Here is a 13,617-nt window from a genome sequence, read left to right on the forward strand (position 1 = left end):
AACTAGGTAGATTTTCAAGCCAGAGATTCAATTTTTAACTTTTTTGCTTATAAAAATCTATTCATTTTTGCTCAGTTTCATTCGCCTGGAAAACTTTCCATTTAAGATCAAGCTCAATCCAGCAATATCCTTTCACACAGTACTTGACTTACATCTCCAACATTACATTGACATCTCTGGCGTCTACTGGAGGAGGCTGCATGTGAATGCATCACACAACACAGCACCTTTAGAATCTAATAGACCTTGGAGAGTGGGACACAGAATATGTTTATTCTTTATTATGCGCATGTATCTTCCTTGGAACATCAATGACAAAATACACATTCATGACATTTTCCAAGTTTAGGGGATAGACTATAGCAAATATCTGAAATTCTTTCCTTATGTAAGCTTTCTCTTCCTTTCTGTGAGTCATCATTCTTCACTCCAAGTTTCTACTTTGGATCCTGCATAAGGATTAGGGATTCAGAAATCAGTAACTATATCCTTCATGGAAGAAACAGTTTCTTTGGGTAAGCAATGGGATTCCCCACTGAAGGGCACAAAGTAGTGGGTGTTTCAGAAGTATCTGCAGTTTTAAATCCTCATATTCCTCCAAGATAGCCCTAAACTTATTTTCAGGGTTCTAGCTCTTTCCAGATCAATGCTAATACATAAAAGGTAATTGGTGAGGTTATTAAAAAAACTGATTTTGTAACTAAGCCACTGGTAGAATGACTTTTCACTGCTCTGAATCTACAGGTATACATGCACACTTCGGCAGCATCACTTAAAGGTATCATTTAAAAGTACTGAGAGGATACCAGATAGCTCAAATTAAGAGAGAAGCAAACTAGAATTAAGAAGTGACAACAACTAAAGCTATTCTGGGTAATCTATGTAGAAGGAACTAATTAATATTTGCAGCAAGATGTTACCTGAGAACAAAAGCTAAGTTTAATTTTCTGTACTAAAGAGTCCATTAAAAATTTAAATTCTGGACTATCTCAGCCAACTCCTGGTAGGGTACCCTGAATGACGATCTGATCATGTATACATTGCATACACTGTCAGTTCTCTTAAAGGAAATCAAGGTATTCTAATCAAAGAGGGCAGGACAGATTCCAGATATGCAATCACATGAAGCGTGAGCTATACTGATTATATAACTGAAGAGAGAGCTTTCAGGTCCATTTACAGAGAGTACAAAACAATAGTAGAAGTTTTAAAGTACTGAAATGCATTTATATGCCATATTATTCTAGTAACAAGTTGTATTTTAAAGAAAGATGTTGCTATGCAGAGTATAAATCCCTGGGAAACAGTATTGCTATCTAGTTAATTTATTTATCAAATGTCGCATCCGTAAGAATATGTCGAAGTCCACAAAACACATTTTATAGTACAGAAAGGAAGAAAACACCTAAACATTGCTGCAGGGCTTCTGATGTGATCCTTATTATTATCATGATTACATTTACTCAGGTAAGAAAATCTTTATATTCTATAAAATGTCTATCATTGATAGTTGGATAGTTATTTTTTTACAAGCTTTCCCTAAGAGTTTAGAAGCATAATTTGAAGCATAGTTTCCCCTAAACTTATAAGGGAAAAATTTTTTCCAGATGAATCAAAATAGTAAACCTTCCTGTAGAGGTTTAAAAAATATTCATAGATCTTCACTCATTCAAAATTTTACTTTATTAGAAGCCTGTCATTTCTAGATGAAGAATTTCCCTAATTTTATACCATGGTTTCTCCAACATATTAGCTTCTGATGCCTGCAATACATTCAATTAACACTTTTTTCTCATTAAAATCCTAATTCCAATAAATTATGAATTTTAAAGGACTGTATTCTATATTCATTTGCATTATGGAATTAACTCTTTGCAGATGTTAGCATGTTAAGAAATGAGTTTCTGATATTCACTTCATTCATATTGTTCCTCAACTGCACAAATTAAAGACATGTTGTGAATTCCTGCTAAGAATTTTCAGAGGGTTCACTGAATTCATACAGTTCCTGTGTACATTTACTGATTTGTGTGTGTGTGTGTGTATAAAAAACAGCTTTCTGTGGATTCCTTTCCACATGCCATACATACATGGTGTACAATGATTCCAATTATAAAGTTTCTCCTCTGTATGAATTTTCTAGGAATTCCGGTGAATTCACTTTTGAGAAAAAGTTTCTGATATTTAACTCACCAATATGTTTCTCATCTGCATGAGTTCTCTGATGCATAATGAGTTGTGACTTCCAACAAAAGGCTTTCCCACATTCAGTGCATTTACAGGGTTTCTCTCCAGTATGAGTCCTCTGATGTGCACTGAGAATTGATTTCTGAGAGAAAGTTTTTCTGCATTCACTGCATTCATAGGGTTTCTCCCCTGAATGAGTCCTCTGATGTACAATGAGCTGAGACTTCCTAATGAAGGCTTTTTCACACTCATTGCATTCATAGGGCTTCTCTCTCATGTGCATTCTCTGATGTACAAGGAGCCGTAATTTCCCACTGAAGGATTTCTCACACTGACTGCATTTATAAGGGTTTTCCCCTGCATGAGTTCGCTCATGTACAATGAGTAGTGACTTCCAAATGAAGGCTTTCCCACATTTGTGACATTCATATGGTTTCTCTCCTGAATGAGTTCTCATGTGTATAATGAGATATGACTTGCTACTAAAGGCTTTCCCACACTCACTACACCCATAAGGTTTTTCCCCTGCATGAGTTCGCTGATGTGAGATAAGCTGGTCTTTCCTATTAAAGGCTTTCCCACAATCACTGCATTCATAGGGATTCTCACCTGTATGAATTCTCTGATGTACAATAAGTTGTGAGTTAAAACTGAAGGATTTTCCGCATTCACTGCATTCATGTGGTTTCTCCCCTGTGTGAGTCCTTGTATGTATGATGAGGTAGGACTTGCTCCTAAAAGCTTTCCCACATTCAATGCACCCATAGGGTTTCAATCCTGTGTGACTTCTCTGATGTACAATGAGCTGTGACTTCAAACTGAAGGCTTTCCCACACTGGTTACAACCATACGGTTTTATCCCAGTGTGTGCTCCCTGATGTACAATGAGCTGTGATTTAAAAGTAAAGGATTTCCCACATTCACTACAACCATATGGTTTTTCTCCTGTGTGGGTTCTCTGATGTACAATAAGGTTTGATTTTGTATTAAAGGCTTTCTGACATTCACTACATTCATAGGGCTTCTCTCCTGTATGAGTTCGCTGATGTATCACGAGCTGTGATTTCAAACCAAAAGTTTTCCCACAATCACTGCATTCATAGGGCTTCTCCCCTGCATGAGTTCTCTGGTGTGAAATGAGCTGGTATTTCCGACTGAAGGCTTTCCCACACTCACTGCATTCATAGGGATTCTCCCCTGTGTGAATTCTCTGATGTATAACAAGTTGTGAATTAAAACTGAAGGCTCTCCCACATTCACAGCATTCATGGAGTTTCTCTCCTGTGTGAGTTCTCTGATGTATAACAAGGTACGACTTGCTCCTAAAAGCTTTCCCACATTCATTGCATCCATAGGGTTTCACTCCTGTGTGACTTCTCTGATGTACAATGAGTTGTGACTTTAAACTGAAAGCTTTTCCACATTGATTACATCCATAGGGTTTGACGCCACTGTGTGCTCCCTGATGTACAATGAGCTGTGACTTGAAAGTAAAAGCTTTCCCACATTCACTACAACTATAAGGTTTCTCTCCTGTGTGAGTTCTCTGATGTACCATGAGGTTAGACTTTGTATTAAAGGCTTTCCGACAATCACTGCATTCATAGGGTTTCTCTCCAGTATGAATTCTTTGATGTATAATGAGCTGTGATTTCAAACCAAAAGCTTTCCCACATTCATGACATCCATAGGGTTTCAGTCCTGAATGAGTTCTCTGGTGGGAAACAAGCTGGTCTCTCCTAGTGAAGACTTTCCCACATTCACAGCATTCATAGGGATTCTCCTGTGTGTGAATTCTCTGATGTAAAACAAGTTGTGAATTGAAACTAAAAGTTTTCAAATCACTACATTCATGTAGTTGCTCTCCTTTGTGAGTTCTCTGATGTGCAACGAGGTAGGACTTGTTGCTGGAGTCTTTCCCACATCCATCACACTTGTAGGGTTTTGCTTCTTCATGAGTTTCCTGATGCACCACAAAGTTCGACTTGCTGCTGAAGGCCTTCCCACAGGAATTGCATTCAAACGATTTTCCTCCCATATGCATTTGTTGGCAAATAAGCAGTGGCTTTCTGTTGGCAGTTTTTCCAGATTCATCACTTTCACAGTATTTTATGCCAATAACAGCTTGTTCATGTTTAGAAAGGACGGATGATTCCCTCAATGCATGAATGTCATTAGGATTCTTTCCAGCGTAATTATTACTGAGACCTATATTACATTTCAAACTCTTCCCATTTGTGACACATTTATGAAGTCTCTGTCTTGAAGAAGCATTATTTGCAGTAATAAGACACAGTTTTCCAAAAGCAGTACAGGGATAGCCTTCTGCCATACTTCCCAGCTTGCCTTGATTTTCCTGATGCCATTCCACACAACCATCAATTTCCCAGACTTCGTCTAGAAATGAAAATACTCATATGTTATAAATAGTGACATGATCATAGTATAGCATAAAATTGCCTTAAAAATTCCATGTCATGAGGTTTTTCTTAGTTTCCGATATCAGTTCTGAATATAAATAAAATCTCAAATGTAAATGTACACAAACTCCTGGGCACCTGCAGAAACGAAACAAATCAAAACATGAAAATAGGCATAGAAATCTGATAATAAATACAGCTTTGAGTTTCAAAATTTTGTACAATAGCTTCTTTGGAAAGCACATGGAGGGACTTCCCTGGTGGCCCAGTGGTTAAGAATCAATCTTCCAATGCAGGGGATGCTGATTTGATTCCTGGTTGTGGAACTAAGATCCCACATACTGCAGGGCAACTAAGACTATGTGATCCAACTGAATGCCACAATGAAGATTCAGTGCAGCCAAAATTAAAAAAAAAAAAAAAAAGAAAGAAAAAGAAAGTACAAGGAAAAAAATGAGCAAAATTAAATTTTCATTCCTCAGAGCATGATACTGCCCTAAGTGGGAATTGATGTTTGGCAACATATATAATTCGGAGGTTTCTGTACAAATGAATAAGGATTCAGATTTAGGATGTAGAGAAACCTGGTATGATGATTAAGACCCTGTGACGTTGCTTCTTCAAAGCTGACTTTCTGTTGTGTTCTCTCAATGCCCTGCTCTGTCCTTCACCTTTGTCAGCATGTTACTCTGGTATATCTATTAATAGGTCAACTTTACCCATTCTCGCTTCTATTCAGCCTCCAAATATTTGTCATTGTGCATAAGAACTCAGACCTGTGTCTTGATCTTTATCTATTTTGTATTTTTGGAATTTGGTGGGGGGAGGGGGTAGTTAATGTTTAAACAGCATCTGTTCACCTTGCCTCTCTGTTTTTCATTCTCCTCAGAGGAAAAAAGTTTTGTCTCTTAGCTCTTTCTTATGGCATTTTCCTCCATGTTTTCTAAACAAGAGCCTATTCTGTTGTACTTGATTTTCTCCTAATCAGGGGGTAGGGTAGAGATTTAATTCCTTTCATCCTCCTCCCTTAATATTCCCCATGATATACACACTCTCTTCCCATACTTGCACCATCCTAATCAAGCTATTTCATATTTTTGCTTAAATCAGTCTTCAGGTTTTACATCTTCACAACCATGTAATTTCTATTCACAGGTAAATCATGCAGGTGTACCATGGTTGGTTTTCATTCATAAATCATTTTTTCTCTTGAGTTGTTTTACTTAGCTGCCAAGTTTTCTCTGTTTATCTTTCACAAATTTAGAATTTATCCACCACAGACTCTTCTTCACATGTCTAAATAAATATTCTTTTGATGCAGATCAGTTCAGACATGTCCAACTCTTTGCAACCCCATGAACTGCAGCACTGCAGGCTTCCCTGTCCATCACCAACTCCCAGAGCTTGTTCAAACTCATGTCTATCGAGTCAGTGATGCCATCCAACCATCTCATCCTGTCATCCCCTTCTCCTCCTGCCTTCAATCTTTCCCAGTATCAGAGTCTTCCAATGAGTCAGTTCTTTGCATTAGGTGGCCAAAATATTGGGAGTTGCAGCTTCAGCATCAGTCCTTCCAATGAATATTCAGGACTGATTTCCTTTAGGATTGACTGGTTTGATCTCCTTGTAGTCCAAGGGACTCTCAAGAGACTTCTCCAACAACACGGTTCAAAAGCATCAATTCTTTCGCACTCAGCTTTCTTTATAGTCCAACTCTCACATCCATACATGACTACTAAAAAAACCAGTAGTTTGGACTACTTTGACTAAATGGACCTTTGTGGGTAAAGTAAGTATCTCTGCTTTTTAATATGCTATCTAAATTTGTCACAGCTTTTCTCCAAAGGAGCAAGTGTCTTTTAATTTTATGGCTGCACTCACTATCTGCAGTGATTTTTAAGCCCCCCAAAAAATAAAGTCTGTCACTGTTTTCACTGTTTCCCCATCTATTTGCCATGAAGTGATGGGACTGGATGCCATGATCTTAGTTTTTTGAATGTTGAGTTTTAAGCCAACTTTTTCACTCTCCTCTTTCATCAAGAGGCGTTTTAGTTCCTCTTCACTTTCTGCCATAAGGGTGGTGTCATTTACGAATCTGAGGTTATTGATATTTCTCCCAGAAATCTTGATTCCAGCTTGTGCTTAATCCAGCCTGGCATTTTGCATGATGTACTCTGTGTATAAGTTAAATAAGCAGCATGAAAATATACAGCCTTGATGTATTCCTTTCCCAATTTGGAACCAGTCCGTTGTTCCATGTCCAGTTCTAACTATTGCTTCTTGACTTGCATACAGATTTCTCAGGAGGCAGGTCAGGTGGTCTGGTATTCCCATCTCTTTAAGAATTTTTCAGTTTGTTCTGATCCACACAGTCAAAGGCTTTGGCATAGTCAATAAAGCAGGAGTAGATGTTTTTCTGGAACTCTCTTGCTTTTTCAATGATCCAATGGATTTGGCAATTTGATTTCTGGTTCCTCTGCCTTTTCTAAATCCAGCTTGAACATCTGGAAGTTCATGGTTCATGTACTGCTGAAGCCTGGCTTGGAGAATTTGGAGCATTATTTTATTAGGGTTTGAGATGAATGTGGATAATTTTAATTAGAGATCACCAGACTGTGAAAAACTACTACCAGCTCTGATTAGAAACAAGGATCTAGACTTGTACTAATATAGTGTAAGAATGAAAAGAGGGGTGGATAGAGTATTTTGAAGATGGATGGGTGGAAAGAAGGGTGTGACTGGATGCTTCCTCACCAAAAAGGAAGGTGAAGGTGGACACTTCTGCCTAGCTGACAGTTCTGCTGCCCTTCTCCTGGTTGGCAGAAACCTGATTTTATGTTCTACCTCCATCCTTTAGGCCATGTGCTTCAGGTAGGAAACTGGAGACCCATCTCCATACCCGCTGCCGAAGGGGAAGCATGATTTATCTGAGCCAACAGTGATGGCTTGCCATTTCCCTTGCCAGTCTTTTTTACACAGGGTATGTGATAAAAATCTAGCCTACTGAACATGGTTAAGTCTGCTGGCGTTTCCTGAAATAGATTTTAATGTCTGATAAAAAGGAACAGTCTTTATTCCACTGGTCACTGGTACATTTGCAGGTATTGTCTGGAACTGTCATAGCCATCTGATGACTACAAGGGAGGAAATTTGAGGAAAATACATAATTAGAATGGCAAGGAAGGGGTAGACCTGTGGCAGTTTAATGAGTCAATCACTTAGTCATCCTTAGAGCTGGCCCATTTTAGGACATTTTGTAATATGTGATAATGAATCACTTCATCTTATAGGTGGATTTAAGGTTAATTAAAAATTGCAGCTGAAACAATTCTAATATTAGGAAGATTAACTTTATTTAGAAAGGGTGTGAAAGTCACATGAGGTGAGATAAAGAGATAAAGCTGCTTAAATGCATAATGAAATGAGTCTACTACCTCAGAAAAAAAAAGAAGGAAGCTGAGAATACCAGAGAAGAAATAATGAGCAAAAGATGGCTACAAATAACATAAAAGTACAAACACAAAGAGAACAAAATGTCAGACCTCACACTGATTCTGAGTAAGGAGGAAAAGATCTAAATGTTCTGGTTACTCACCTGAATGGCCCTGACTTGGGCTGTGCATCATCCACAGCTCTTCTTGTTCCAACTGGAAAATGATACTGGGTTTGGTGTATTGATATCCTGTGAATGGAAAATTATAGACAATCTAGATCAAGAATGCCTAGGACCCAGGGATTCAGAAAAATTGGGAAAATTTAGTTTAGAGGTGACATGATGAAGCTGCCCTTTTGCACTCTAACAAAGTAAACACCATTCAACCAGCATATTCTGATGCCAAAGGAAGAATAAGAAAACTTGGCCTCTAAGTATAAGCCCCAAATCACCCAGTATTTTACAAAAATGCCCCAGTTTTCAGCCACCAAGAAGAGGAAGCCTACAGATTACACACACTCCTTTCAAGGGGGCAGTACATACCCAGGGACACCAGGTTTCTAAAGTTCTCCAACATCACACTCCTGTACAGGTGCTTCTGAGCTGAGTCCAGCAGCTGCCACTCTTCCCAGGTAAAGTCCACAAACACATCCATGAATGACAATGGTCCCTGAAATAGCAGATCCCTATTCAATCTCAAATCATTTTACTGAGTTTGTCATAAAAGCCAACCAAGGCTGTCCATTATTTATATTCTTTAATATTTTAGGAGAAAAGCAAAATTTATTGAAAATATCCCATCAATATGCATTAAATCAGTTAACCTTTCATTCAACACATGAGAACACCATGTGTCAGGTATTCAACCTAGTGCAGGTAATATAAAATGGAGGAATGGCAGTCCTGCCTGCAAGAAGTGTTCAGCATTGTAGAGAAAAACAAAGGTTAAATATGTAAAAATTTAATAGGGAGTCAAAGATGCTAAGACAAAAGAACATGTGGAGAACATGGGCATAAGGGAAGAATACATTAGGCTGAGTCCATGAAAGGGGACTAAAGGAGCCACCACTGAAGAAAAGATACGTCAAAATTTGGTGGAATAAAGGCAACAGCTGTAAGTAGCAGCTACTTTGTGGGGCAACAGATCTGAGCATGATGATACACAGATGGCAAAGCAGCACATGAAAAGGTGCTCAACATTATATATCATTAGGGAACTACAAATTAAAACAGTGAGACACCATTACATATCTAGAATGGCTAAAATTTTCAAAAATGGGCAACAATGAATTTGAAAATGAAATTTTAAATTTGATGAAAGACATGGATATAAATATCCAAGAAGTTCAACAAACTCCAAAAATGATGAAACCTTAAAGAAACATACACACTCAAATTTTCAATAGACAAACACAAAGAGAGAAAGAACCTTGAAAGTATCAAGAAAGAAATGATTTGTTTCATACAAGAGCTCATCAGTAACATTATAAGCAGATTTCTCACCAGAACCCTTGGAGACCAAAAGACTATGAACCCATATATTCAAAGAGCTAAAAAAAAAAAAAAAAAAAAAACCTATCAGTCAAGAATTCTGTACGTGACAAAACTGTGCTTCATAGTGAGGTAGAAATGAATACATCCCCAGAAAAACCAAAGGTAGTTTGCTACCACTAGACCTGTTTGGAAAGAAATGTTCAAAGGAGTCCTGCAGGTGAAATGAAACCACACTACACAATAACTAGAAGCTGTCTTGAAGAAATAAAGATCTGAACAAAGGTAAATACCTGTGTAATCATTAATGATAGTATTATTTTAACTTTGATTTGTAACTCTACATTTTGTCCTGTATATACTTGTAAGAGACTAATGCATTTGAAATAACTGTTTATCATTTGGGGCACACAGTGTATAAACATATGACATCAACAACCAAAAGGAGTTGGGACAGATCGGTAAAGGAGCAGTGTTTGTATGTCACTGAAGTTAAGCTGGCATAAATTCAAATCAGAATGTTATAGCTTCCTAAAAAGATTATACACCATGACAAATGGGACTTATTCTTGGAATGCAAGAATGGTTCAACATTGGAAAACTGCTCAGTGTAATACATCACATTAACAGAATGAAGTTAAAAAAATGATTATCTCAAAGATTATCTCAATTGAAGCACTGACAAAATTCCACACTCTTTCATGATAAAAACAATTAAGTAGGAACAGAAGGAAAGTATTTCAACATAATAAAAGTCATATCTTAAAACTCTACAGTGAACATCATACTCAATGGTGAAAGACAAAGCTTTTCCTCTAAGGTCAGGAATGAGGAACCAATGCCTGCTTTCATCACTTCTATTCAACACAGCACTGGAAGTTCTAGTCAGAGCCACTGGGGAAGAAAAAGAAATAATAGGGATCCAAATTAGAAACCGAGTAATATTATTTCTCTGTTCATGGACAATATCATCTTATATGTAGAAAACCTTAAAGATTCCACAGACATACATACACACCAAAACCTAGTTAGAATAAATGAATTCAGCAAATAACAGGACACAAAGTCACCCACCAAAATGAGCTTCGTTTTTATGCACTAACAATGATCAATCAGAAAAGCAAATTATAAAAATGATTCTATTTATAACAGTATCATAAAGAACTAATAATTTGGACTTCCCTGATGGTACAGTGGATAGGAATCTGCCTTTCAATGCAGGGGATGCTGGTTCAATTTCTGGTCTGAAAAGATTCCACATACTATGGGCAACTAAAGCCTATGTGCTACAACTAATGAGTGTGTGCTCTCGGGACCGAGACACAACTAATGAGCTCCTGTGCCACAACTCTGAAACCAGCACAACCCAGAGCCCAAACTGCAACTACTGAAGCCACGCACCTAGAGCCTGTGCTTGTAACAAGAGAAGCCACAGCAATGAGAAGCCTGTGCACTGCAAGGAAGTGAGGCCTGTGCACCCTCCGCAACTAGAGAAAGCCCATGCACAGCAACAAAGACCCAGTGCAAACAAAAATAAATAAATAAATAAAATTTTAAAAAGAAGTAATAACTTAACCTAGGAAGTAAATGACTTATAAAATGAAAGCTAGAAATCTTGTTAAAAGAAATGAGACATAAATAAAGAGAAACATACTTTATGTTCCTTAATAATATGTTAGTAGTATCCAAAGTGATCTACATATTCAATGCCATCCCTAATAAAATTTCAATATTTTTTCCAGAAATAGAAAAACCCATCCTAAAATATATGAAAAAGCTCAAAGGACCTTGAATAGCCAAAACAATCTTGAAAAAGAACAAAGTTGGAGGACTCATACTTCCTAATTTCAAAACTTAGTAGAAAACTAGTGACCAAAATAATGTGAAACTGGCATAAAGACTGAAAGACTGACATACAACATGGTATTTGCATAGAGGTTAACAATGGAATAGAAGAGCGATCAGAAACAAACCCTTGCATATATGGTTAAATGATTGTTGACAATGGTTCCAAGATCATTTATGGGAAAAGAAAAGTCTTTCCACTAAATGATGCTGGGAAAGCTGGATATCCACATGAAAAAAATGAAGTTGGACCCTTATCTAATACCATATATAAAAACAAACTCAAAATAGATCAAAGACCTAAATGTAAAACCTAAAACTATGTAAAATTCTTCAGAGGAAAACATAGCATCAAAAGCTTCCCGATGTTAGATTTGACAGTGCTTTCTTGAATATGACAAAAGGCACAAGCAATAAAAGAAAATACCAATCAACTGGACTTCATGAAAATTTAAAAATTTTTTGCATCAAAACACAACATCAACATTGTAAAAGGCAACTCCCAAAATGGGAGAAAGTATCTGTAAGTCACATATTTTATAAGGGGTTAATATCCAGAATACATACAGAACTAAAACTCAACGAAAAAAAATTCTTCAAAAGTGATCAAAGGATGTAAATAGACATTTTCCCAAGGAAGACACAAATGGCCAATAAACACATGAAGATGGTGAACATCATTAATCATAAGGAAAATGAAAATCAAAACTATAATGAGATTCATCTTACACGGATGGCTCTCAAATACCATGAAAATTAACAAGGGTTGGCAAGGATACAGATTAACTGGAACACCTGTACATGGCTGGTGGGGATATAATGTTGTGTAATTGCTGTGGAAAACAGTTTGATGGCGCCTCAAAAAATTAAACATTAGAATTACTATATGGTCCAGGAATTCCCTATGTTGCAGAGCAACTCAGCCTGTGCACCACAACTACTGAGCCCACCACACTCTAGAATCTGAGAGCTGCAACTATCGAGCTAGTGTGCTGCAGCTACTGAAGCCCAGGCCTAGAGCACCAGCTCTAGGAGCACAACAGAGGAGGCCACCGCATTGAGAGGCCCCCGCTCACCATAACTAGAGAAAGCCCTCATAAAAGCAATGACGACTGAGCGCAGCCAAAAATAAATAAATAAAAAGAATAAACTTAATACCACTGAAGTGTCACTTAAAATGGTTAAGATGTTAAAATATGTATGTAGAGACATGTATGCTCTAAAATACAGTGTTTTAAAAAATCAAAGATCTAAAAAAATGAAAAGATGCAGGGTGTTCACAGGTTGGAAAAGTTGGTATTGTTAAGATGTGAATTCTCCCTAATTTGATTCATAGATTTACTAACAAGTTTTTTGTAGCTATCCACAAGCTCTTCCATAATTAATATGAAAGGACAAAAAACTAGAACAGCCATAACAATTCTGAGGGAACAAAGGTTAAGCATTTGCCACTAGCCCAATTTAAAACTTCCTATGAAATCTAGATAGCATGATACTAGTGAAAAATTAGACACAAAAATCAATGAACAGAAATGAGAGCCTAGAAACAGACCCATATAAACACTGTCTCTTGAAGATTTTGTTGTTGTTTTTTAACATGACACAAAAGCATTTCAACAGAGAAAGGATCATCTTTACAACAATGGTGCTTTATAATGGTGCTGGACCATTGTACATCCACAGACATTAAGAAAGGAAACTCAAAACATACCCCATAAGAAGGATCATAGACTTAATGTGAAAACTAAAACTATACAAATTTCAGAGAAAAAAATTTTACTTCATGTACTTTTGTTTAGGCAATGAAATTTTAGATATGATACCAAAAGCAAAACCCATTTAAAAAAATTAAAATTTAGAAAACAGACTTTACCAAAATTAAAATATTTTGCTGTGAAAGTTGTTGTCATGGAAATGAAAAGACAAACCAGAGACAGGGAGAAAATATTTGGAAATCACTTATGAAGGATTTAAATCTCGAGTAAGAAAGAACTCTTAAAAATCAATGACAAGAGATAGCCAAAGAGCACATGAAAAGATGCTCAACATCACTAATTGTTACAGAAATGCAAATCAATACTACAATGAGGTATCATCTCACCCCAGTAAGAATGGCCAACATAAAAAAAATCCACAAACACTAGATGCTGGAGAGGGTGTGGGGAAAAGGGAACTCTGTGTTGTTGATGGGAATGTAAACTGGTACAGCCACTATGGAGAACAGTATGGAGGTTCCTTACA

At 37.0% G+C, this 13,617-nt stretch overlaps 1 protein-coding gene across 6 annotated transcripts in view; it reads right to left on the reverse strand.

Moving 5' to 3' along the window:
- Positions 1 to 251: 251 nt before the first annotated feature.
- Positions 252 to 13,617, reverse strand: part of ZNF268 (zinc finger protein 268) — a 33,836-nt gene continuing 20,470 nt past the window's right edge. For 4 of the 6 annotated variants that reach the window (XM_027567157.1, XM_027567158.1, XM_027567159.1 and 1 more), the window contains exons 4-6: positions 8,584 to 8,710; positions 8,203 to 8,289; positions 252 to 4,584 (exon numbers count right to left, since the gene is read on the reverse strand). In XM_027567157.1, the coding sequence (XP_027422958.1) occupies positions 2,111 to 4,584; positions 8,203 to 8,289; positions 8,584 to 8,710 (2,688 nt within the window). In that variant the 3' untranslated portion in view covers positions 252 to 2,110. Of the gene's footprint in view, positions 4,746 to 8,202; positions 8,290 to 8,583; positions 8,711 to 13,617 lie in introns of all 6 variants that reach the window. The other 2 variants (XM_027567160.1, XM_027567161.1) reach the window with 2 other exon arrangements.

Source organism: Bos indicus x Bos taurus, chromosome 17, assembly GCF_003369695.1.
Source record: "Bos indicus x Bos taurus breed Angus x Brahman F1 hybrid chromosome 17, Bos_hybrid_MaternalHap_v2.0, whole genome shotgun sequence".
NCBI lineage: Eukaryota > Metazoa > Chordata > Mammalia > Artiodactyla > Bovidae > Bos > Bos indicus x Bos taurus.